A 25,001-nucleotide genomic window follows, 5' to 3' on the forward strand; every position below is an offset into this window, starting at 1 on the left:
TGCTCATTCTTTCAGTTTTTTTAAGGGGGGGGGTTATTTGGTGAAGGACACCTATAATGGGAAGTGCTGTTGGGGTCTTCGCATCAGTCGTTTTTTTTTTTGTTATTTTATGAACACCAGTGTACGTACTTGTGTTTACGGAAAAGTGAATAAAATGTATGCATCTAATGTTTCAAGGGAAGCTAAGACGGGCATTTGCAGAAGGTTTCGTTAAAAGTTGACAAACATCAGATAACTTGTATCCATTTACATCAGCGTTTACTCGAACCGAATTATAGCCCTTCAAACCTAAAGCCGTTTAACCTCTTTTATCTTAGGTGACTAATGTCAGCTATCTACCTGTACTAACCTATGTTCAACCTCTTTTATCTAAAGTGACTAATGTCAGCTATCTGTCTATATTAACCTATGTTCAACCTCTTTTATCTAAGGTGACTAATGCCAGCTATCTGTCTATACTAACTTTGCGGTGCGACATGCGGGAAAGGTTCCATGTTCAGAGTTTGTAGAAGTTTGTCAAACATGCCATTTAATTGACAGAAATATTGCTCTCAGTCAGCATGATGTCTGGGGGGGGGAGGGAGGGGAGGGGCTGGTACCCCCAAGGGTATAGGGGTGCCGCTAAGGGTGTGTCACCCTGTTTACGACTAAAAAAACGATTTTCATACCCTGTATTAGCACAAAGGATAAACGATCGCGGGAAAACCGAACACGCTCCAAGCCTCAACTGTTTTTTTCCGTCATTTCGCTGTGCATGTAACCTCTGAATGTTTTTCATCTTTGGTATCAATAAGGTTGTTGTTGTTGCCAAGATTAGCTTGCATGTTTTTGTTTTCTAAAGATTATGGCTTGTTCGAGGCAGATATCCTTGGTAGTCATAGCCTGTGTGCTACTGCAAAGAGAATAGTTCTCGTAAGATGTTGGGTTTTTCTCGCCGAACATCTACTGTATTTCTGATAGGTTCTAACATGTGCACGTGATTGAGAACATTGACACGTGACCTTAACCTTGAGTTCTTATTGGTTTAAGATACGACACGTGACTAATATCTTGAGCTCTTATTGGTTCAAAACATGACTCTTGCCCGTGACCTCGAGGTCTTATTGGCTCAACTCAAGACATGTGACCGTAAACCTGAGCTCTTTTTGGTTAGACACACAACACGTGACTGCAGCCTTAACTTCTGATTGGCTCAACATACTAAAACATGTGACCGTAAACTTGTCTTCTGATTGGCTCAACACACGATACGTGACCGTAAACTTGGCTCATGATTGGTTCAACACACGACACGTGACCGTAACCTTGGCTTCTGATTGGTTAAACACAGATGTGGTACCGGAAAATATGGAGAACACACGAGTGGTCCAACTATATCTATCCGCCATCTTGGATAGGGCTGCTTCAGATGTTGGGGAACTTAAGCAAAGAGAATGGCGACGCATGTCCAAAACACTTTTGAATATACAGTAAAAATCATCCCTCGACAATCATCAAGAAGATATACCACAGGAATCCCAAGCAAGAAGGCAGTACTAAATTTTTGTCTCCACAATAGAGTGTGAGGAGCTTCCTTTCCCATCGGACTCGCGGTCCTTGTGCTGTTCCTCGTGACTCAGCAGCCCTGTGGTGGCTTCGCCACAGGTATCCCGCGCAGTGCATTTTATGACGGCCCCAGAAGATGATTTCTCGTAAATCTTCGACACTCTTGTAACAGCTGTTCCTTGCGACTCGTTTTCCATGTCACGCTAACAGTTATGAATAAAATAATTCATTATTCAGTTACTTATATTTAAGATTGTAGGTTATATGTATAGTATTGGGATCCCTGTGGCAATTTGTGTTGAAATATTTCGAGTATTTTAGTGCGGCGTGACTGGCCGATGGAATGCGTGAGTTTGTCACACAATAAGCTTTCATGTTTTAGAACAGTTTGAACTTCCTCTTGGTTCGTATTGCAAATGATTTCGCTCAATAGGGCTATTTTCGAAGTATTGCTGAAGCCAAAAAGTTACCTGAAAAGTCTCGGGAAAGATCAAAATCTATAAATTTATAAAGATAATCATCCTTCACATGAATCTTTGTGGTAAAATACGATGTTTGACGATATTTCAACACATTCAGATACAATAAATTTTATAGGAATTAGCCAGCTTTTAAAATTTAAGGAATAAATCGTTTTCGGGCCCGAGAAGTCTCGGGTGTTCCGAGAGATGAACACCAGCAACGTAAGAACTTCACATACTTTTATCGAATTTCCCACAGGGAGCCCAAGTGTCTTTCATTTTACAACAAAAGTTTTGATAAGTAGTTATGTACTAATTACAAAAGTTATTTTGTCATTGTCAGATTATCTTATGATTATAGTTTTTGTTCATGCGTTTAGTCTATTAGGAGTGGCGGAGCTGTGGATTTTCCACATTTTCATAATTTTACAAGATGTTCCACTGTTGAGAATTTCTGAAACGAAAGAAATCTGAGTTGGCGTGATGCATCGGTGGATTTATTACAGCACTGGACTTCCATGCCGAATCTTTTAGTGCCCCGAAAGAAATAGATGGAAAATTCCTACTAAAATCACTGGAAACATTTAATCCAACACATCCTACAATAAAAACAGTTCCATAGTGAAAGTTCCATGCCAATCACAGGCACGTGCCCAGAGGAGGGAGGGAGGGAGGGGAGGGGGGGGTCCAGACAGCACTTTTATCATGTGAGGAGATGAGATCGACTCCGTTCGACCTCTTCGATGGTATTTAAAGAAGACTGTTAATTTTACGTTTGTATAAGTTTCTAGATGGATCTTGTGACCTATTACCAGAGCTAAAGATGCCGATTTGAACTTTATTGATCCGTGGTCAGTGAATGACTACCCTCGACCAAGCCTTTTTCTCTAGACAAGCAATTGAACCATACAGCAATACACGCGTTATGATATTTGTCAAAAGGGTGAAATATGTCAATGTTAAAACACACGCAAGTCGGGCCCAAGAACCTTTAAAGGGAAACTACAAGCTTAATACAACCAGGGCCTTATAGCGGGAACCCAGGATAGATACATAAATACAGCCATCTCGTTCATATACTGTATGTGAAAAAAAAAACTACCGCGACAGCTTTATGCGCTGACAAGCAAAACATTCAAGATGGCAGCCAAGACGTCGAATTTTTCAAAAAACAAATTCTACCCCCTAAAGTAAGCGTATTTTTTGTCTTTGCAGTAAAATATGGGACCTGGTTGTATCACTAAGGGATTGTTCTTAAGCTTGCAGTTTCCTTCAAGCATAGCACACGTGAGTACGTACCCTGGTTCCACACAGGACATGCCGGGCACCGTCACGGAAGTTCTTGTTGAAGATGAAGTACAGCGCGGGGTTGATGGAAATATTCGCGTGAGCGATCATGTAGAATACCATCAGGCCCTCAAACGACAGCGTACACATGTACGTCGCCTTATGATAGGCTATCAAAATATGATTGATGTGTACCGGAAGCCAACAAACTGCAAACAGGATGACGATGGTCAGGAGCATCTTCAGGACCCTCATTTTGCGGTTGTCCATGTTCCTCTTATTTGTCATGCTATGCTCCCCTGGGGTCTTCCGTTGCCACAGAAACGTCAGGATCACAGTGTACAAGATTGCCATGACGACCAAGGGGATGATGTAAAGGAGTACGAATTTGACCATCATGTCGACTTTATCTAGTTCCGCGTTAGTCTCCACGTCGAATCCCCAGTGCAGCAAACACTGGTATTGGCCATTGATGTTATAAAGCTGGACCCGGTAGATATCATACGAGAACACAACCCCGCTCAGGACCCAGATGCCGATTAGGAAACGCTTGACTTTTCGCATGGTCAGCGGATTCTGTGTCGAGTGAACAATCGCTAAGTAGCGGTCAGCGGCGATTAGTGTGAGAGTGAGCACGGAAGCGGAGATGGAGATGACCGCGAGGAATAGATGAAGACGGCACAGTAAGTGCCCAATAACGCCTGGAGGAACAGAAAGGACGGGAGAATTTATTATCGGCAAGAATAAAATTGTGATGGTGATGGTGATGGTGATGGTGATAATGATGGTGTTGGTGATGGTGATGGTGATAATGATGGTGTTGGTGGTGATGGTGATGGTGGTGGTGGTGACGGTGGCGGTAGTGATGGTGACGGTGATGGTGACTGATGGTGATGGCGATGGTGATGGTGATGGTGATGGTGGTGGTGGTGATGGTGACGGTGACGGTGACGGTGACGGTGACGGTGGTGGTGGTGGTGGTGGTGGTGGTGGTGGTGGTGGTGGTAGTGGTGGTGATGGTGATGGTGGTAGTGATGGTGGTGGTGATGGTGGTGGTGATGGTGATGGTGATGGTGATGGTGATGGTAATGGTGATGGTGATGGTGATGGTGATGGTGATGGTGATGGTGATGGTGATGGTGATGGTGATGGTGATGGTGATGGTGATGGTGATGATGATGATGATGATGATGATGATGATGATGATGATGATGATGATAATGGTGATGGTGATGATGGTGGTGGTGATGGTTGGTGGTGGTGGTGGTGGTGGTGGTGGTGGTGGTGGTGGTGGTGGTGGTGGTGGTGGTGGTGGTGGCGGTGGTGGTGGTGGCGGTGGTGGTGGTGGTGGTGGTGATGGTGGTGGTGATGGTGGTAGTGATGGTGGTGGTGGTGATGGTAGTGATGGTGATGGTGGTGGTGGTGGTGATGGTAGTGATGGTGGTGGTGGTGGTGGTGGTGGTGGTGGTGGTGGTGGTGGTGATGGTGGTGGTGGTGGTGGTAGTGGTGGTGGTGATGGCGGTGGTGGTGGCGGTGGTGATGGTGATGGTAATGGTGGTGATGGTGGTGGTAGTTTGTGGTGGTGATGGCACCGTCATCATAATAAATATATCATCGTCATTATGTGAATAACAAAATATTCACCTGGAGGGTATATCCATCCATACATGAACCATATCTGTATCGCAGGCGTGACGAGCGCGTCCAGCAGGTCCGCCACCGCCATGTTCACAATCAAGTAGTTAAACGGGATTCTCATGTTGGGCCTCACGCGTATAATATGGATAATCAAACAGTTTCCGAACATCGCGGTGACGAAGATGACGGCATAGAGCGCGGAGAGAAGTTCCCGGCTCCATTGCCACCGAAAATACGAGCACGCTACGCGAAATGTCTGGTTGAAAACTGGCGCGAGTGTGTCATTGATGGATCCGTTGAAAAAGATGGAGTCCATGTTGGATCCCCTTGTGCTACGATGTAGTGTTTAAAGTTACTCAATGGGATATATAAGCTATCGCGTCCTTTGATGTGTTCGCTTCTCGTGCGCACTTGTGTTTCTGAGTCCCCGGTTTGGTTCTGTAAAGTGATGTTCACTTTTTTCTAACGATATTTAAACGCAGTCTTCGCGCTTTGTATTGTGCTGTTCCTTTATAGGGCGGAGACGGAGAGAAACACTTCTCTATAACTTGTTGTAGTTTCTTCTTGCTATAAATCACGTAAGTAATCGCAAGTCAGGTTTAAGATGCTCTTTCTAGCTCTGCTTATAATGTTTATTCTATTCTTCTCTTTCTGTTCAACAAGTAGACCGCAGCTTTATAGTGTCCCTCGAAAAGGTCTCGGCTTCCCTTATTTTCTCAATGTATAAATTCTAGACGCCTTTCACCACCCTCAATTCTTCTTAGAAGGCCAATTAAAATTGGTGTCGAATTAATGTTTAAGCTTACTTTAGATATATAAATAAATTCTTGTGAAACACAGTGTTGATGCCGTTTTCTTCTAAAGGATTACTTCAGCTCAAGTTCACGTGTGCAGAATTAACATAGGAGATTAAGATTATCAGCCCTAAGACCTATCATCGACGCCTCTATCTGCTCAGCTCAGTGAGTCACTTGTCTCGCGTATTACGTCAAGCGAACACTTATGAGCAAGGCAATTACGACTATATCATCCAATTATGAATGCACTTAGGTCAGCTCTCCCTTCTTCTCCCTTTTTCTTGTCTCACTCGTCTCTGCCTTTTTTCTTGTCTTCTCGTCTCGGCCTTTTTTCTTGTCTCACTCGTCTCGGCCTTCTTTCTTGTCTCACTCGTCTCGGCCTTTTTTCTTGTCTTCTCGTCTCGGCCTTCTTTCTTGTCTCACTCGTCTCTGCCTTTTTTCTTGTCTGACTCGTCTCGGCCTTCTTTCTTGTCTCACTCGTCTCGGCCTTCTTTCTTGTCTCACCCGTCTCGGCCTTTTTTCTTGTCTTCTCGTCTAGGCCTTTTTTCTTGTCTCACTCGTCTCTGCCTTTTTTCTTGTCTTCTCGTCTCGGCCTTCTTTCTTGTCTCACTCGTCTCTGCCTTTTTTCTTGTCTGACTCGTCTCGGCCTTCTTTCTTGTCTCACTCGTCTCGGCCTTCTTTCTTGTCTCACTCGTCTCGGCCTTCTTTCTTGTCTCACTCGTCTCTCCTCACAACTTCTTTTTTGGAGAAAGTTTCACAGTGGAATGAGTGGTCCTTTTAGTCATCGCTTGCGTGTTCCGTCTTCGATATCACAGGACGTATATGGGGAGCTTTGCTGTTATGAAAATATGGAACTGTTGTAAGCGTGTGTTATATCGTGTGGTGTGTTCTTTAAAGGCAAACCACCAAACTCAAACCTATGAACAAAAACCAACACAAAGACCATTAAATACACCCAGTACATTAACTCTACCGCTTTGATCATTCAAAATTAGCTTATTTTCTCTCCATAAAAGCTTTGAGTGGTAAACATCTTTATTACCGCACGCCGCAACTACTAATAAGCGTTTTTGCCGAACATTTTTCCGCGCCGGATGCGAGTGATGTTTGCTTTTATGAACGTATGGTCTTAATGTAATTGATATGGGAGCACTTTAAGCTTTATGTAACTAGAAAACCTTAACAATAGAATTGTAATGTTAAGCCATTTTGCACGTTCAAGAGATAAGGTGGCGATTGTTTTCAAACTAAACCTATGATTGAGGTTTTGTATTGTTCCTTTTTTTCCTACGTAAGGCATACAGACGCAAATGCTATGATGCCTTTGCCACGCACGCAATAGTGAATACGATTGGTAGCCAAAATGTTATTTTATTTTTCTTTAAAATGAGCGCCAGTATTAGATATCCTTCTTTAAATTGAGTAAGAATGCATTTTTATTCTGTGTTTTATCCAATATTGGCTTAAAAAGAAAGCGGGAAATTAGATTAAGGGCCAGTAATACAAATTTATGAGATGAATTTATAGGCTTTTTTCAATAAGTTAATATTGAAATTACTATTTAAAAACGTGTGTTTTTTTCTAGTATTTTTACTAAAAACGAAAAAAAGCCGATAGCGATTGATTTATTGCTGCCCGGAAAAACCTCAAATTGTGCTTTTCCTATTAATTTTCAGATGCTGCCTCAAACAATTTATTTGGCGTCTAATCGATCCTTTTTATTTCTATTGAATTTACTGAGCAATTCATCTTTAAATGCATTTAGAATTGCATTTGATTTTACGGTTACTTTAAATACTTCATGTTTTATTTCTAACCAATCTTTATCATTATACCATTGTTTTATCTAAGCGACGTTTATTTGACATTTTTAGCAACGCGCAGGAAACATGCGTCTTTTTGTAATAAACAAGTACTATTAAGAAGTTTTTTAAAACGCCTACCTTACGGTATTATAATGGTTTTTACGACACGTTTTGTTAAACTTATCTATTATGTTACGATTTATTTCTTCATATCGTACCATGTTATCCAAAGCGCTGAAAGATCTATATATTAATCTCTGTCTGCGTTTCATGTTTTGCACACTGTTTGGAAGAAGTGCGTTTTGTGTGGTTTTCATTTATAAATGCTGATCAACATTTATAATTGTTCTAGTTTGTTATAATTGTTTTTATCGTTGTTTAAGTTTTCTTAAACGGGCTGTAAATCTTTACGCAATAAAAACAAAATTGCAAAATGCATAAAAATGGTGATCAGATTGCAATTCCCCATGATAAATGTATTTATCTTAACAAAACGCATCGCATAGTCCTTCTTGAAGTAAACATGTTACATATTATTATGCCATAAACATCATTACAGTGTACATCGTCTATCTGGTACATTTGGTATAATGTGATATTATTCGTTGAGTCGTACAGTGCGCGCTGTTTGCCTGGTCCGAGTCTTAACAGTGAGCACTGTCTGTCTGGTGAAGTCTGAACAGTGAGCACTGTCTGTTTGGTGAAGTCTGTACAGTGCGCACTGTCTGTTTGGTGAAGTCTGTACAATGCGCGCTGTCTGTCTGGTGGTGTCTGTACAATGCGCGCTTTCTGTCTGGTGAAGTCTGTACAGTGCGCACTGTCTGTTTGGTGAAGTCTGAACAGTGCGCACTGTCTGTTTTGTGAAGTCTGTACAGTGCGCACTGTCTGTTTGGTGAAGTCTGTACAGTGCGCACTGTCTGTTTGGTGAAGTCTGAACAGTGCGCACTGTCTGTTTTGTGAAGTCTGTACAGTGCGCACTGTCTGTTTGGTGAAGTCTGTACAGTGCGCGCTGTCTGTTTGGTGAAGTCTGTACAGTGCGCGCTGTCTGTTTGGTGAAGTCTGTACAGCGCGCGCTGTCTGTTTGGTGAAGTCTGTACAGTGTGCGCTGTCTGTTTGGTGAAGTCTGTACAGTGCGCGCTGTCTGTCTGGTGAAGTCTGTACCGAGCGCGCTGTCTGTTTGGTGAAGTCTGTACAGTGCGCACTGTCTGTCTGGTGAAGTATGTACAGTGTGCGCTGTCTGTCTGGTGAAGTCTGTACAGTGCGCGCTGTCTGTTTGGTGAAGTCTGTACAGTGCGCACTGTCTTTTTGGTGAAGTCTGCACAGTGTGTCTGATGAAGACACTTAGCGTAACATAATAGATAAGTTTAACAAAACGTGTCGTAAAAACCATTATAATACTGTAAGGTAAGCGGTTTAAAAACCTTCTTAATAGCACGAGTATATGACAGACTACAACCCACGACGTGCGACATCTAATGAGTATATGACAGACTACAACCCACGACGTGCGACATCTAATGAGTATATGACAGACTACAACCCACTACGTGCGACATCTAATGAGTATATGACAGACTACAACCCACGACGTGCGACATCTAATGAGTATATGACAGACTACAACCCACGACGTGCGACATCTAACGAGTATTGACAGACTACAACCCACGACGTGCGACATCTAATGAGTATATGGCATAATACAAACCACGACATGCAACATCTAACCAATATATGACTGAGTATAAATCACGACATGCGACATCTAACGAGTATATAACAGATAACAAATAACGACATGCGACATCTAACGAGTATACGACACTCTTTATACGGTACTCTGTTCTTTTCTCGCTAGATGTCGCATGTCGTGATTTGTAGTCTTTCATATATTGATTAGATGTCGTATGTCGTGATTTGTAGTCTGTCATATACTCGTTAGATGTCGCTTAAGTCGTGGCTTGTAATGTCTGATATGACGATCATAAAAATTCGATCATCTGTTTGAAAAGGTAGGACTTATTTGCTTCGATGCGTGTGGAAGGACAGACTTGTCAGACGCTATTTGGACAAATTCGATAACTAAGTACTGTCGTCACTTAATGAGGATCTAGCAAAACCTATCAGTTTTACTTGCTAAATTAACACCACAAAACGTCGAAGTGCTTTTAGTCTTTCAGTAAAACCATCAAACTCACAAGCTTTCTCCGGTTACTAATCTAGCGCAATCGTTTATTCCTATTCTACTGCAGTTTGTCTGCAGTAGATTAAGTGCATTCATGTCTCTTATTCAACTCGAACGAGTACCACTTCATTTATCACGTCTGAAAAAGGCTGCTGTTATTTTCTACTCGATCCCACCTTTAAGATTTCCAATCTGAGAGCTCTCTGACAACAACATAACAAACAACTTGGTGATTTTCTAGGTTGTTATATCACTTGTTAGCAATTGCGCGCGTTTCCCACGCTTACTCGTGCGTAATGCATGATTGAGATAAAATCACTTCTTCTTTGTTCGTTACCAATAACCGGTAATTCCCTTGCTGTTTATATCGAAATTCCTTATAGAAAGGAGGATACGAGGGCACAGCTGTTTGTCGATAACGTAAAGGGGACATTTTTTAAGTATATATAGGCGGTTCTACCAAACATTCTTAGTTACCAACAGCATTTCTATCTTGTAGGTATCTCAACTTCTCTTAAGTCGTCCGTAGTGTGCATCTGTTAATGTAATTCTTAGCAAGGAGTGTGAAGGCGCCCAGTGATAAATAACTCTTACACCTCGGGGGGTTTCTTCAATCTCAGAGAGACGAGATTTGCGTTTGATAAAAAAAAATTGATGAAAAAAGCAGCGTCATTGCATTATTTTATTGACTGCATCGAGAAGCACGGATTTTCCTGTTTTTTAAATTTAAAACTATGTCTTTTTGCGCTTCACAACGTTATTCAAGTGTAAAAGTACAGGTGTATCCTGGAAGACTTTGTATTTTGATAAATGATTGCGCAGGATATAAGGGCTCGTAAAACTTGAACATTAAAATGATTCAACGGATTTAGCACTTTGTAAAAAGTGAACTTTGATGCATTTGTTGTCTCATTTATTGTACCGAAAAATGGTTCGCATAAAAACAATGATTCAACGAATTTAGCACTTTGTAAAAAGTGAACTTTGATGCCTTCGTTGTCTCATTCATGTACTCAATAATAATGTACAAAAGAAGAAGAATTAAGCTAATCACCTTTAGGAAAACTTTGAAAAATAATAAATATTTAGGCTTTAATATTTCAAGAAAATCGAGATAGCCTTACCAGGTCTTGGTAATATTTACGTCTTCCGCTCATCGCGTAACATATTCGAAAGACAACACTTGAACTAGCCTTTGCCTCCAAGGAAACGTTCCTCTAATACGCAATTAAACAGAAGCCGCCTTTAATGATCGCGTTATTTCTCGGCGAGCCTTTGATCTGACTATTTTAAACTTCAAATATGGAACAGAAAAGACAGATTGAGGGAATTAAAAAGGAAAACGGTCAAAACAGTCACTGTCATATTTTTACGTTTGATATTGTCTTGGATACCGGGCATCCTCGGGGGATAATCGGTGATGACTTTCATTTTCTAGAAAGTTCATTAATTCGAATAATGCCAATTTTTTGAACTTTTCCAATTAGACAATCATCTTTTATAAACACTTTTATGATAAATGGAAGGTGATGGTAATGGATTGCCAATCTGCTGCGAATTTTAGCTAATAATTTGTAGCGTAGCCAGCGCGACCCATAGGTAAAGAGAAATGGTCTATAACTAGGCGACTGAGTTTTTGTGGTCAATGACGTCATTGTCACAAGCTGCCAGCCAGCTCAGCCAGGCAGCCGCGATCTGCCCCGGCCCAGGTCTCTAGGGCGCGCAAAACAATATGGCGGCCACTAGAGTATTTCTAACCTAAAAAAATACAAAAACTGACTGCAAACAAGCCAAGAACTATCGAAAAAGAAGTGCTTGAAAAAAATCAGTCGTGGGAATGTTAACCACGAATATGAACTTGGCTTATTATGTGTAAAAGACTGTGTAGAAGCGTGGTTAAAAGTTTTGAAGTATCGAGTCAGCTGAAATGTCGGAGCAAGCCACAAGATAAAGAAAGAAGAAAAAAACAAGCTAATTTTATGGACTGGTCCTCTTGCCCCTCTCACACAAGTGGCGTAAATTCGGGGATGGATCTTTGTAGGCAAGAGTGCATTTATTTTTTCAAATATTGCGAGGACAATTTTGGCGTGAAATAAAGATTCATCAATCGCGAAGTTTGACAGGTCAGTTTTAAGCCAAAAATTCCTGTGCTTCAAGTTGGAGTATTGTTAGGTGTTACTGTAGATTTAGAAAAAAATTCATCGCGCAGATTTCGAGATTTTTATTTTAAATCCTTTTAACTTGCATGACAAAGAATAATTTGATTTCCAAGAAGAGTAAATCTAGCGGAATCTGATAAAGCATAGATGTTTTAATAAAATCTGAAAAATTTACGAAAATCGCGCGGAAAGTCTTCTGTAGGGAACTTAGTATAAGCTGTTTAGCCAAAACAACCTCGGCGCGTCACCTTAAGTGTATGCTGAAAAAAATCATGCTGGCTCCGCTTTTAGGCAGTGCCAAAATCTATATATTAACTTCTTAGCAATAACTATTTCTAGCACCGTCTAAGTTCAGAGGTTCTTTTTTTAGGAAATGCGGTGATCCGCTTAAGGGATGTCAAAAGTATTATTCCGCAATAATTCGATAAAGAATTCCATATGGTATTGGTATTTCATAAAGGCATTGGTTAACATCTTCATCTGATAAAAATCCTAGCAATTATATTATGAAAAACAAATTTAAAAAAAGTACCATAAATGCGTTATACGGTGGAATTCGAACCCTCTAAATAAATGAAAACCAGCTCGAGAGATCCGAGTAGGAATTACTCAAAACTAGTATTTAGGGAGTTTGAAGTCAGTTTAAATATAGCAGGGAGTCCAAGTCATCTGAGCTCGAGTTATCGGGGTTCTAATGAGAAAGCTTTTTTTCCCAAATTGGGTTATTTCTATATTTGCGGAAAACTTTCACCTCCAGTACTAATTTGAAGACACATTAGAAAGGTCTCCTTTACTCTTAATGGAGCTCTTGAAATTCGTTGATTACCAGAGAAGAGTCTTTGGGAATTTACATGAGCGGTGTTTTATTATTGTGCCGTCGTCTTAGGGTCGAAGGACCTCCTCGGAATCGCCGAAAAGTCTAAAACTTTGCGAGACTCAAGGGTGATCCGAAATAAAATGCATAGCAATATCAAATAAAATGTAACTATAATCAAGCTGTATTGCCTTTACAAATAGGAACATAAAATTGCCTTTTAAGATGAAAAGAAAAGAGTTGTTTCCCAAAAAATCTCCACATTTAGGCGTTCTATGGAAAACCATCCTAACTACCTTGAACAGAAAAGGGTTATTTCTTAGTTCGTTCAATACTACGAATTCTAATCCCCACCACCCATGTCTTTAAAAATCTAAATATTCTTCCGGCAATAATTATAACATAAATTCTCCAAGGCGCACACTTCTTGATTAAATATCTAAGTCATAGTTATATAAATATACGAGTTACCTGAAACTGCCCGCGCCGGGTATATTTAGTGTGTCGTCCGTGCTAGCTTGTCGGATCTGTCTAAGTCATTGACCTGTGTTGCCTTTGGATATTTGGCGCGCTCTGTGTCTCGGTGCCTTCAGACATGATTCGTCAATATGTTGTTTTCCCACAAACTCGTGCGAAAACAATTATTAACTGGCAGCGTTTCAAGTTAGATGGACAGCTATGTTTAAATAATGAACAGGTGATTCTTACTTCCTGTGTTTTAGACAAATGCCTCGAAAATAAGTTCACATTAATTAATGAAAGCTCAAAAAGACAAAGATGCGTTTGTTTGCTGTGCGGAATCAGTTTTAAATATTAGTTTTGAAATACATCGTTGTCAATTTAGAGTGCCGTTTTTAACACCAAATGTACTTTTTCGCGTCGAGAAGATTTGTAAAACGATTATCTAGACAGTTAATATTTATACCCTGTCACTGAAAGCCCTTTTTATCCGCTTCTTGCTAGGAGTTTAATTACACTCTTTTTTATAAGAACCTTTTTTATATGAAAGTCCAAATTTTAAAAAAAATGCTAAGATCATGTCGAGGCTCAGATAGCAGCAACATATTGCTTTTTTAATTTTATGTGTTCTAAAATACAGACGTTCTTATAAAAAAAGAGTGTATTTGCTCGTGAATAGTAAGACTTTTATTAGCAACCTAGAACATTTCTCTTGAATTTTAAAGTGATTACAAGTATTTTTTTCCCTTTTCGCATTTACCGAACAATAATCCATTGATTTTTTCTGATTTTTTGAGAAGTCTTTTAGACTCTGTGTAAAAATCTTAACTCCGGCCCAAGAGGTCCTCGGATCTCTTTCTAAATCTGCCAACGACTGCTAAGCTCCCAAGTAGAAAATTCATCGCTGAGTCTTATAAGTGTTTTCGAAGAGTGTTCCATTTCAACAAATTTCACTATCCAGCAAACAGAATTGCTAAATATATTTTATTGGTTTTGGTATGAAGCTTATCCTTAGGTAGAGCGTACAATAATTAAAAAGCCCTTCAGCAAAAAGGATTAGAGGCAGTTGCCATATGTTCCAAGATTGTAAGCTAGATATCTTGCCATGACAATTACAAGGAACACGGAAATGGTTGTAGGATTTGCGATAAGCATCGCAAATCTGTGGACTTACACCACAATCTTATGTAACGAATTCTGAGAATTTAAAATGACATCGTCAAAATAGGCGTTTCCCTCTCCTCTTCCCTTATACATTTTCCCTTTCTATTTATTAGAATGAGATGTAGTTCAATGGAATATTTTATTTGCAACTTTCTCTCATCATTTTCTCAGTAAAGCGAATGTCCTTTTAGGTATCACGCGCACTCTCGCGATTGCGTCAAATAACAGTCACGCGCCAGTAATTAGTGCACTTAATTGAAATCCCCCCACCTCCGCGGTGTCTCGCCTCCTCCTTCTCCTTCAATCTCTTCCCAAAAGTTAGATAACTCCTATGATTCCAATAGTAAAAAAGAAAACATCTCTTCCTCTTGTATCACGTCTCCCTCGTTTTTTCCTCCTAAATTGAAATAATACAACACATGGCAACCGCATATTGATATATAGTGCGTAGTTATGGGTGGACGCAGTAGACACGTATCCCCTCCCCTCCCCTCTCCGAGACTCCATTAAAACGTAGCCCGGTCATTTTTTTAAGAATCGCAAAACGTTAACCCTGTTACATTTGACAAAATGTGTCTGCACACCCCAAGATATCCGGCTGCAGGTAGATATTGTTTCACCATTTAAAGATGCATTTATTCATGATGGGTATTTTTTGTTGACCAATGTATCTTTTAGTACGTGTGAGTACGTGCCATTTGTTAAGCCCCCTCCGACGTAATATCAGCCCCTGCCCCCTGACCTCATATAGCACCCCGGTTGCTGACACACACAAGGCGTTAAAGGGAAAGTTAACAACATAAAAAAGCGAAAACATAGGCAAAACCACAATCGAAAAGTCTATCTATACATCCGTCTAGAATGTGCTTATATATTCTACTTGAGAACGTCATTGTGATTATAATTTTAAAGGGTTCTCACCCTTCTTGATAACCAATAAAGAAAACCAAGCGAGAAAACGACACTTACTTTCTAACTTAAAATGAACAACTGCTTTTTTTGTACATTTATTTCAAATAGGGTTTTATTTGTTTTTCCAATATGGTTACACTCGGAGAATCTGTGTGTCGTTACCAGCAGTGTTTTATGTTTACCAAATAAATAAAAATATAGGATTCAAATAGAGAGTTTGCTGACTGTAGTATTTTAAATGAAGACGCCAGAAGTACCCGTTATATGTAGTTTTTACTGTAAGTGTTGCTAAAACTCTGTGCTCATGTCTGGAATAGTGATGTTCGTTATATCGAGGTTCTACAGTGAGTGTTGCTAAAGCTCTAATATTCTCCCGTCTTGAATAGTGTGATGTCCGTTATATCGAGGTCTACTGTAAGTGTTGCTAAAGCTCTATGCTATTGTCTGTAATAGTGATGTTCGTTATATCGAGGTTCTACAGTGAGTGTTGCTAAAGCTCTTTGTTCTCGTCTGTACTAGTAATGTTCGTTATATAGAGGTTGTACTGTAAGTGTCCGGAGAGCTTTATGTTCTCGTCTGTAATAGTGATGTCCGTTATATCGAGGTTCTACTGTAAGTGTTCCTAAAACTCTGTGCTCATGTCTGGAATAGTGATGTCCGTTATATCGAGGTTCTACTGTAAGTGTTCCTAAAACTCTGTTCTCATGTCTGGAATAGTGATGTCCGTTATATAGAGGTTCTACTGTTAAGTGTTGCGCTATTCACGTCTGTAATAGTGATGTGCGTCATAGCGGTTCGACCATCCGCTCCGTTCGACTGACCCGTGTTGAAATCCACACTCTTGGCATGTGCGTCAATACTTGTCTTAGTCAACACTTCAATGGGATGTGCCTAACCTTCTTCATGCTACCCATAGCTTACGTCATCTCAGTAAGACAGTGTTTAAAACTATTATTGTTGTTCTGGCCCTAGAGGACCGCAATCAACGGGCTTTAAAAAAAGAACAGATAAAAATATTTCCTTTTTCCTTACGCGGGCTACCTGTGGAAAAAGAAATGATTTCCCACGTTCATCCAAGACAGGAAGCCGAGATATCACACGTAGCACTTTTGTAGGTTATTCCGATTGAGATTGAGAAGCAACAGACAGTTTCACAAACTTGTGTTGATTCCGGAAATGGTCAAATATTTCGAAGTCTTGTACTATACCCCCTAGCTATGTCTGCCAATTTAGATGTACTGTGAAAGATTGGGAGTCTATAATAGCGCGCACTAGATTATCTAAGTAGTGTTGATTTGTCTATTTCCTCGGACGTGATTCGGATGTGACAGTGTGACGCGTTGTGTTTTAGGTCAACGGTATCCCTGTGGTCAAGGAGCGCGCCTATAAAAAGGTCCATCAATATGCATCCAAACCTTATTACGCCTGCATTATTACATAAGGGAAGGCGCTTATTTCAGAATCCAGGTTATCTTTGTTAAAAAAGCCTTCATCGAAGTCAATTTGAATGTTAAATACGTTTAGGAGAGGCGCTTATTCATACTTTTCCTCTTGGGCGAGGCTCTCGTATTCGAGAAATTACGGTACTTTATTATTGGCCCTGTTTAAACTAGGGTAAAGGGTAAAAACGATAAGTACGGTTGCAACAAATACTGGAGTTAAGGAAGAGTAAAGGAGATGTCCTTAAAGTTAGTGTAAGTTGTAACAACTTATACAAAAGATAACGGCCATCAAACAAATACACAGCCACCAATAAACTATCCTATCGCCCGTGGTTAGACGGACAATTGTTCCCAAGATGCTTACCTGATTCTGATTGGCTCAACGTCTTTTCCAAAATGAACGTCTCTCTCTGAGAAAGGAAGAAGCTATTACGAAGGATGAAGGGCGTTTTTGAAACTTTTATTGCTTTTTTTTCCTATGAAGATGCAATTTCTTAAGATGCGATGAAAAGTAGTAATAGTTTGGTAAAAATTTGTTCTGCCCATGAGCTTTTATACATAGTTCTCTATTTTAGTCAAGAAATGCATTTTCACACAATTCACTTCATGGCAAAATAAGTGTATCTTTGATACATTTCTACCATCAATGCAATATCTTATTTTTACAACTTTATTTCGTTATTTCTATTCATGAGGTTACAGATAAAGTCTTGGTAAGTCAATTCCATCAAAAATATTTTTATAACAATTGATCGATTTTTCTAGTTTTACCTGAATGCAAATGTGAACGATATACCTTGATTGTTTTTTTTTTCTTGTGACTCTACATAATTTTGAAAAAAAAAAAAAACACGAAAGAAGAAAAATGCTCGAGAAAGCACGCCGTAGGCCAAAAAGACTTCAATCCCCCTCCGTGAGAACCACTCCTATTTTATCATTTGATATTTGGTGTTAGACTCAACAAGTCATTTTATATTGGGTGTTAGACTCAACAAGTCATTTGATATTTGGTGTTAGACTCAACAAGTCATTTTATATTTGGTGTTAGACTCAACGAGTCATTTTATATTTAGTGTTGGACTCAACAAGAAAATGCAGCTGTCTTTTCAGAGAATTGAAAGACGCAACCAACTTTAGCCTGCAGGCAGGCGTTTGACGGTGTTTTCATCGCGACAAAAAAAATACAAACAAAAAACAGCCTCGAGCGATCGTAGCCGCCATCTTGGATTTGGAGCAAAGTAGGGAACGAGGGGGATGGAGCGCTGATAAGAAGTGACACCACTCAACCCCTGTCCAATGCAGGTCCAACTACACAGCGAAAACGGGACCCATAACAGCTGATAATTCTCACAAATTCGCTTTATTTCCGTTTTTATCTAAATCAATACATTTCAGTGTAATACTTACTAGTTTTACTTCTGTCTCACAATAGGCGAATTGCACTCAGATCACGTGACTTTTTGGGAGGCAAACTCGCGCGCGCTCAAGCTTTTGGCGGCAAAATAACAACAACAAAAGGCGGTTACGAATCAGACAGAAAGTTTCTTTGGCAGAAAAGGCTTATTTTTATGGAAGGATGTTACTTTTTTGCCAATCATTGGTCATCCTAAAATAAAATGGCCTCATTATATTATGCAAGAATAGCAATTAGTTTTAAAATCTGAGAGTTTTAAATATTTTATTCTTATAGAATGAACATTGTCAAGCAAGTTGAACCAAGTCTTGAATCCTTTTATAAGACCAGTTTAAGCAGACACAGCCAAATCATGAAAAAAAGGACATTTTATAAATGTTAGACTTTGACTTTCACGTGGAGCTTGAATCCCTTGCCATACTTGTTAAACCGGTATAACTCGTCTCCCACCAGCCTAAGACGTATTGCGTTACGGCGCTTCCTGATTGGCTCATCGCTTTCATCGTCACAGATCTCATTGCTTGCCTCAGTCTCCCACGGCTCAATTTTCTAAGAAAAAAAAGCGAATATGTCGCTGAAAGACGAATGACTTTTACTAAGTTCTTAACAGCGTTGCTTTTAACGTTTAATTAAACAGGCACTTTTGGAATTACTGTATAAATCTCTTTTCAATGGCTAATGGGACGCTCTCCCGAGAGGGCCTTGTAAGAGCATTGCTTTGGCGTCTTTTAACTGATTGTGGCCTTTTTTGAGATATTTACACATCCTGGTAAAAGAAGGCTTGAAATGTGGAAACAGGGGACTTGCTCTGAGACCACGTGACATTTTGGGCTGAGACCACGTGACATTTTGGGCTGAGACCACGTGACATTTTGGGCTGAGACCACGTGACATTTTGGTGGCAAACTAGCGCGCACTCAGGCTTTTTGCGACAAAATAACAACAACAAAAAGCAACCTATTCAGCTCTTACCAAAAAAGCCAGAATTCTTTGTTTTTAGAAAGGGTTTAGTTTCATTTAAAGATTTTATTTTTTCGTCGTTCTCTGGTGTGACGGGCGCAGTTATTTCTGTGATTTTTTTTGTTTTAAATTTGCCACCCAGAAAGATCACGTGATCTCTTAGCGCAAGTCCCCTATTTGGTAAAGAAATATGGTGTAATGTAACAGTAACAGGAACAAAACAACCCTCGGAAACCCAGGGCGTCGAGGTCAAGGTTAAGGATGCGCGAGAACGAGGCGGAACAAGGCTGGTGGGAGAGTAGGGTAGGGGGCGGGGGCTGTCTCATTACGCTGATCTCGACAACGACTTGCCATAGCCTCGCTTTCGCGCCGGAATTCCACAGGAATCCCATGATCTGTATAAGGACTTTTGATCTAAATAACGAGGAGCACTCACCCAGGCCTCGTTGTAGAGAACGGTCATCAAGTAGAGTGCATAGTCATTGTTCTGTTGTCTTGTGGGGCATCTGCGTGATGCAAGTACATACATTTAGTTGTTTATTTAAACTGACATTGTCACCAGTGTACTTGCGGAGGTCCGACGGAAACCTCAACCGACAAGAAACAAAAGAATCTATAAGAATCCGTGCTATCTAACAGGGCATTCGCTGTAAGTTATCAGTCACATCCTCAAAGAAAATTTTAGGATGTGACTTAAAAGATACACTGCTGTTACAATTTAGAAATATTTTTCGCGTTTTCCGTCAAAAAAATAATCGGATATCGTTACGTAATCGACCGGAAATAAACTGGTGAAACTGCCACTTGAACAAATTTACCAAAGTTTTCTGTGGTATATTAGCATGCAGCATGATATCCCTCATCTCATGTTCAAGATAACAAATTTACCAAAGTTTTCTGTGGTATATTAGCATGCAGCATGATATCCCTCATCTCATGTTCAAGATGTAATTCCGCAGTAAATAAAGATTGTAATTCCGCAGTAAATATAGATTGTAATTCCGCAGTAAATGTAAATTGTAATTCCGCAGTAAATATAGATTGTAATTCCGCAGTAAATATAGATTGTAATTCCGCAGTAAATATAGATTGTAATTCCGCAGTAAATATAGATTGTAATTCCGCAGTAAATATAGATTGTAATTCCGCAGTAAATATAGATTGTAATTCCGCAGTAAATGTAAATTGTAATTCCGCAGTAATTTTTCTCAATAATTTGAGGGTTCTCTGAACTCTGGATATTACAAAATTAAAGTGTAAGAAAAATAGGTATCGTGAAGGTAAGATGGCATAAAAACTTCATGATTCCCTTAGTCACAGGATACCAGGCAGCCATCAGTGATGAAGAGAGCGTATTGTACTGACATCAACACCAAATACAAATACATTCAAATGTCGATCGTTTTATGTAAATTTGCATGTATCTGCATTTGGTAAGACACGTTAAAAAAATGGCATTTCCCTAATGATGGCACCCTCTATAAAATAACAACAAAAACAAGTATCATCAAATATGCACCAGTCAAAATGGCCCACAGTTTATTTCAATAGTTCTACCCATAGACACTAACCGATCAGTGACGATGGTTAAGCTGTCATCCACAGGGTTGTACCTCTCGCCAACAAGTTCAATCAGTTTGGTGCGGGCATGGTCATCTAGGATCAAGTCCTTTAGGAAAACCTGCAAATAATTCATAAATTCATAAACTTTCATAGCACATTGTCAGTGTTGCCGGAGGTGCCAGGGGCGTAGCTAAAAGCATTCAATTTGGGGTAGGGGGCTCAGTCATTTTATGTAACTATTTGTGAGGGGTGGGGGATGTACCGGGCTTGGAGGGGTTTCCGACATCGGGAATGTGGAGTCTCCAAAATCAAGGCAGTTTAACCATGTAAAATGATATTTAACTTTATTGTTGAGATTACCTTACTTGATGGTAGGTAAAAACTAAATACAAATAATACTGTTAACAGAGACTCCTACTGAGATTACTAAGATAAAAAATCAAGCTAAATGAAAGATTGTAACTTACGTCTGATGTGTCTCCTAAAGATCTGATTGAATATAACTTGAACTCCCTTAAAACTCCGATCTGCTCCAAACTCCGTGCTACCAAAAGCGCTTATGTAACTAAATGCCTTGTAACTAAACACCTTGTAACTAAATACCTTGTAACTGCTAATTATACAACAATGTTAATTATTGAGTGTGAATATAATCTAAAAACAAAACAAGACAACAGTCCTTTCTGTAGGTTAGTCTATTTACACGTCCGTGACAGGGGAGAAAAAATATGTAATGTAAAATTTTGAAGAGGGGTGCAAACAGGAAAGTGAGAACATCCTACCACCTAAGAACCAGTGTAGTTATAGTCTTAGACAATCCAGAACATTCTCAATTCCGCGCTGCCGAACCGAACGTTTTAGGTGATCTTTCATCCCGGCCATGGCATCCAGTTGCACCACTAAATTTAACGTATAATCCTAACTGAACATATCATATTCGCTCATTTTATAGTATATAGCTTTCCTCTTATCATAGTCACATTTTAGTCTATTACCTGTAATATACATATATATATAGCTATATTTTTATTCCTTTTTTTCTATTTTACTCGATGTAAATAGCGCAATTCAGTGTTTTTTAGCTGCCATGCAACCTTTTTGAAATGAACTATCTAAACTATTTAAAAAACCAAAGGAGCCGGATGAGAAAGGATTAAGTCTTAAATACTGTAAGATGGCTGAAAAATTGAACATGATTAATTAGGATAAATTGCAGTAGGATATTGACCCATTTCCATCAATAGGGACACTCTACAGAGTCCTCAGAAATGAGATGTGCTTCATAACAGTGACTTTTAAGAGGACTGCAATAACACTGAAAATGTGTTTGTTTATCTCTTAGGTTTAGAAATTTGCTTCAACCACACCCAGTGCAATGTACCATCTCTCTGTAAGAATTGCAGTTGACCACACCAAAAGTGCCATTCCTTTATGGTGAAAATTATTTTTTCTAGTGGGAGTCCTTCCCTTCCCCTGGGTCTTATTACCTGTAGTTTGACTTTCTTGGATCCTGGGTGGTGGAGTGATGGACCAGCAAACAGATAGTTTCTGGTTATAACCCTCAGGGGACGTAAGGAGGGGTCCAAATCTTTGGGCCATGGCTTGCAAAGAGCTGTAATCACAACAAAATATAATACAACCAAAACATAAATACAGTAAAACCATCAGAACATTCTAGAATTGAACAAAGAAGAGAATCCTAGAATTTATATGAAGTGGAGCCTCCTACTACAATGATAGGAATCCTTTAGATAAAAAATTACATAATTGCTATATAGAGTTGTTCATTTAAGGTTTCGTTTTACTATTCCCAAATTGATACTTTGGAAAGTGTGCTATATAGTACACAGTGAGGTTGTCTATTGTGTACAGTACATCCAGACTCAAGGCATAAATATCTCAAAAACACATATAATGTACTGTATACATTCGTTGCTCTTGTTGACTAACATGGCATACACTATGGAACAACATCACAACAGTTTGAAATAAAGCTGTTACCGAGAAACTTTTAACAAACTTACGTTTGAGGGCTTGGCAATGTCTTTCAATTGCTGGGGGACTCAGGTGGAAGAAATTTGGAATCTGTAAAAATCACAAGATATTGTGATTTGCGTTATGCAATATTCTCCAACAAGCCATTAGTAATATGTAGTAACTTAATATGTAAACAAATTTTTCACTCTCAAATGTGAAGAGAAAAGAAAGCTAAGTATGCAGGGGCTTCAGCTAATTGCCTATTTCCATCATGTGACATTTTGGAGGCAAACTCACACACGCTCCAGCTTTTAGAGGCGAAATAACAACAACAAAATACAACTTGTTCAGCTTTTATGAATCAGCCACGGAAAGTCTCCTTGGTTATTTTTTAATTTTATTGATTTTTGTCACTCTTTGGAGTGAGGGAGGCAGCAATTTCTGTGTTAACTGTATTTTTGCTTGAATTTGCCACTCAAAAGGTCACCCGATTTTTAAGTTCAATTGTCTATTGGAGTGCAAACCTGAGGCTTTGGCAGATATTATAGCTGTTTATTTATTTTTGGCCTTTTTTTTATCAAATTACTGTATTTCAAGCCATTTCAACCAGATTTTTAGCTTGTAACAAAAGCCACCTTCATCAGCTCCAAGTTCGCCATGGTCCGCTGAGGGAAGTTGTCCAGTCTGTTGTGCTTGCGCCGCCCCATTCTCAGGAAGACGGGGATGATAGCAGGGTTGTAGGTCTGAGGGCCGGAGAAAACTGACGGCCAATCTGTGGACTCTGGCTTCATAGTGACCGCTCTTGATGGATTCTATGATAGTAAACAGATATTAATTATTATTATAATACTGTTTATTTATTTTATTGGTTAAAGATCAGGGAAACTTCAGAGGCAGGCTACAGTGTAGTAATCTTTTTAGGCTTCATGGCCATACCTCTAGATAGATTCTATGATAGTAAACAGATGTATTATAAAATACAGTCTTATTGGACGGAGTATCAGGGAATGGGCAGAAGCAAACTACAGCAGGGTTCAAAATAGGGGCTGGCTGCCAACAATAGCCGGCTGTTTTCTGAATTGAAGTACCTTCAAAATAGTAGTACCTACTGGACAAATAGAAGTCCAATTTAATAGAAGTAACTGCACACTCTCTCTTTACCATGAAAATTTTTTTGAATATACATGTGCAAAATATGCTTGCACTGCGCTGCATTTTTTACCAAAAATCAGCAAACCAGTACTTCTATTCTGCACTGAAGAGTATGGTTCATGGCCACTACAAGATGGATTCTATGACAAGTATAGAATGCAATTGCTTTGTCCTATAAACTCACCCTTTGCATGGCTCCATGGACTCTCTTCTGATGTTCATTCCTGAATTCTGCAAATTGTAAATGCATAAAATGTAAATGAGCATTCCACAGCCAAAAAATGTGTAAGGTAATTTCCATGATTTTAAATTAGTTTTAGCGTACAGCTTCGGAGATATTCTAAAATTAAATTGATGCTCTTTGAACCTCCGTGATAAACATTTTTCAAGGTTGAAAAACTATACAAGAATATAATAGAGAAGAATACAAAAAAAGAAAGTGATTTAGAAAAACAGTGCGTTTTAGAATGTTCAACTTCAAATTATGATATTTCAATGTAAACACCACACATAATTACTGATGTTTTAAGTTTTTAAAGACACCAAAAATATTACTGTCAGATTTCAAAATGTCTTAGTACAAGAGTTTTGACACCCTTTGATGGATGATGATATTCTATTGGAAGTTTTCTTAAGCAATTCTTATGCCACTGACTGTACAAGTCATTACAGATACTCTACAGACTTCTCAAAACAGTCAAGCATGAGTTAGTGTGTACCATGTGTCAGTTTACCAAGCAGCTTCCCAATACAGGGACCTTCAAATTAGTTTACTTATTTGAGGAGAAGAAGGATTCACAGTCCACAATTTTGAATGTCAAGTCTTAGGGATGTGAACAAGGTTCATAAAACATGCCTGCACCTCTAAGCTTTCCATAGAAACAGAATTAAGGTTACACAGCTCACGAACTGTGCATATCTGGGTGAATTTCTTGTCGATAAATGAATCGACCAGACAACTTGTGCATTACTTTAACTACGGAGTATAGAATTGCAAGGAGGTTGTAAAACCTAATGGATAACACTCTATTTACCCCTGGTCCTTCCCCCTCGACCGCGGGTGCCTAGCCTTGGGCCATCTTCTCTCTTCATCATCTGCGAGGCCGCCTTTCCTGCCTGCGAAGCATAAGAACTACATGGCAGGTTATCTATCAGACACTTTTTTAACAAGGTAACACGAGAAATGCTGCGTAAAAAAGGGAACTTTGTTGAGCCGATTTTTCCTGAAGACATCGCCGCCATCTTGGATTCGGGAGTAAACCCAGGG

The 25,001-nt window shown here is 39.5% G+C and overlaps 2 protein-coding genes across 7 annotated transcripts; both read right to left on the minus strand.

Annotated features, from left to right (window-relative positions):
• Positions 1 to 102: 102 nt before the first annotated feature.
• Positions 103 to 13,389, minus strand: LOC116616900 (tachykinin-like peptides receptor 86C). Of its 6 annotated transcripts, XR_007306856.1 has the most exons (5): positions 13,163 to 13,386; positions 4,938 to 6,645; positions 3,306 to 3,994; positions 361 to 1,748; positions 103 to 303 (listed from the first exon to the last, which is right to left on the minus strand). XR_007306856.1 is itself a non-coding variant. In XM_048723151.1 (4 exons), the coding sequence occupies exons 2-4, from the start codon at positions 5,245 to 5,247 to the stop codon at positions 1,536 to 1,538; spliced, it is 1,212 nt and encodes a 403-aa protein (XP_048579108.1). In that variant the 5' UTR covers positions 5,248 to 6,563; positions 13,163 to 13,386; the 3' UTR covers positions 103 to 1,535. The 6 variants fall into 6 exon arrangements, 5 of the variants coding, with proteins under 5 accessions (XP_048579108.1, XP_048579107.1, XP_048579110.1 ...); XM_048723151.1 differs by having other exon boundaries at positions 103 to 1,748; positions 4,938 to 6,563; XM_048723150.1 differs by having other exon boundaries at positions 103 to 1,748.
• Positions 13,390 to 18,012: 4,623 nt separating this feature from the next.
• On the minus strand, positions 18,013 to 25,001 carry LOC5510022 (28S ribosomal protein S35, mitochondrial). Its single transcript, XM_048722799.1, has 8 exons — positions 24,769 to 25,001; positions 23,919 to 23,965; positions 23,218 to 23,394; positions 22,630 to 22,690; positions 22,093 to 22,217; positions 20,614 to 20,723; positions 19,479 to 19,548; positions 18,013 to 18,631 (listed from the first exon to the last, which is right to left on the minus strand). Exons 1-8 carry the CDS (start codon positions 24,974 to 24,976, stop codon positions 18,461 to 18,463), a joined length of 969 nt encoding a protein of 322 aa, XP_048578756.1. The 5' UTR covers positions 24,977 to 25,001; the 3' UTR covers positions 18,013 to 18,460.

This window comes from Nematostella vectensis, chromosome 15 (genome assembly GCF_932526225.1).
Source record: "Nematostella vectensis chromosome 15, jaNemVect1.1, whole genome shotgun sequence".
NCBI classification, from domain to species: Eukaryota; Metazoa; Cnidaria; class Anthozoa; order Actiniaria; family Edwardsiidae; genus Nematostella; species Nematostella vectensis.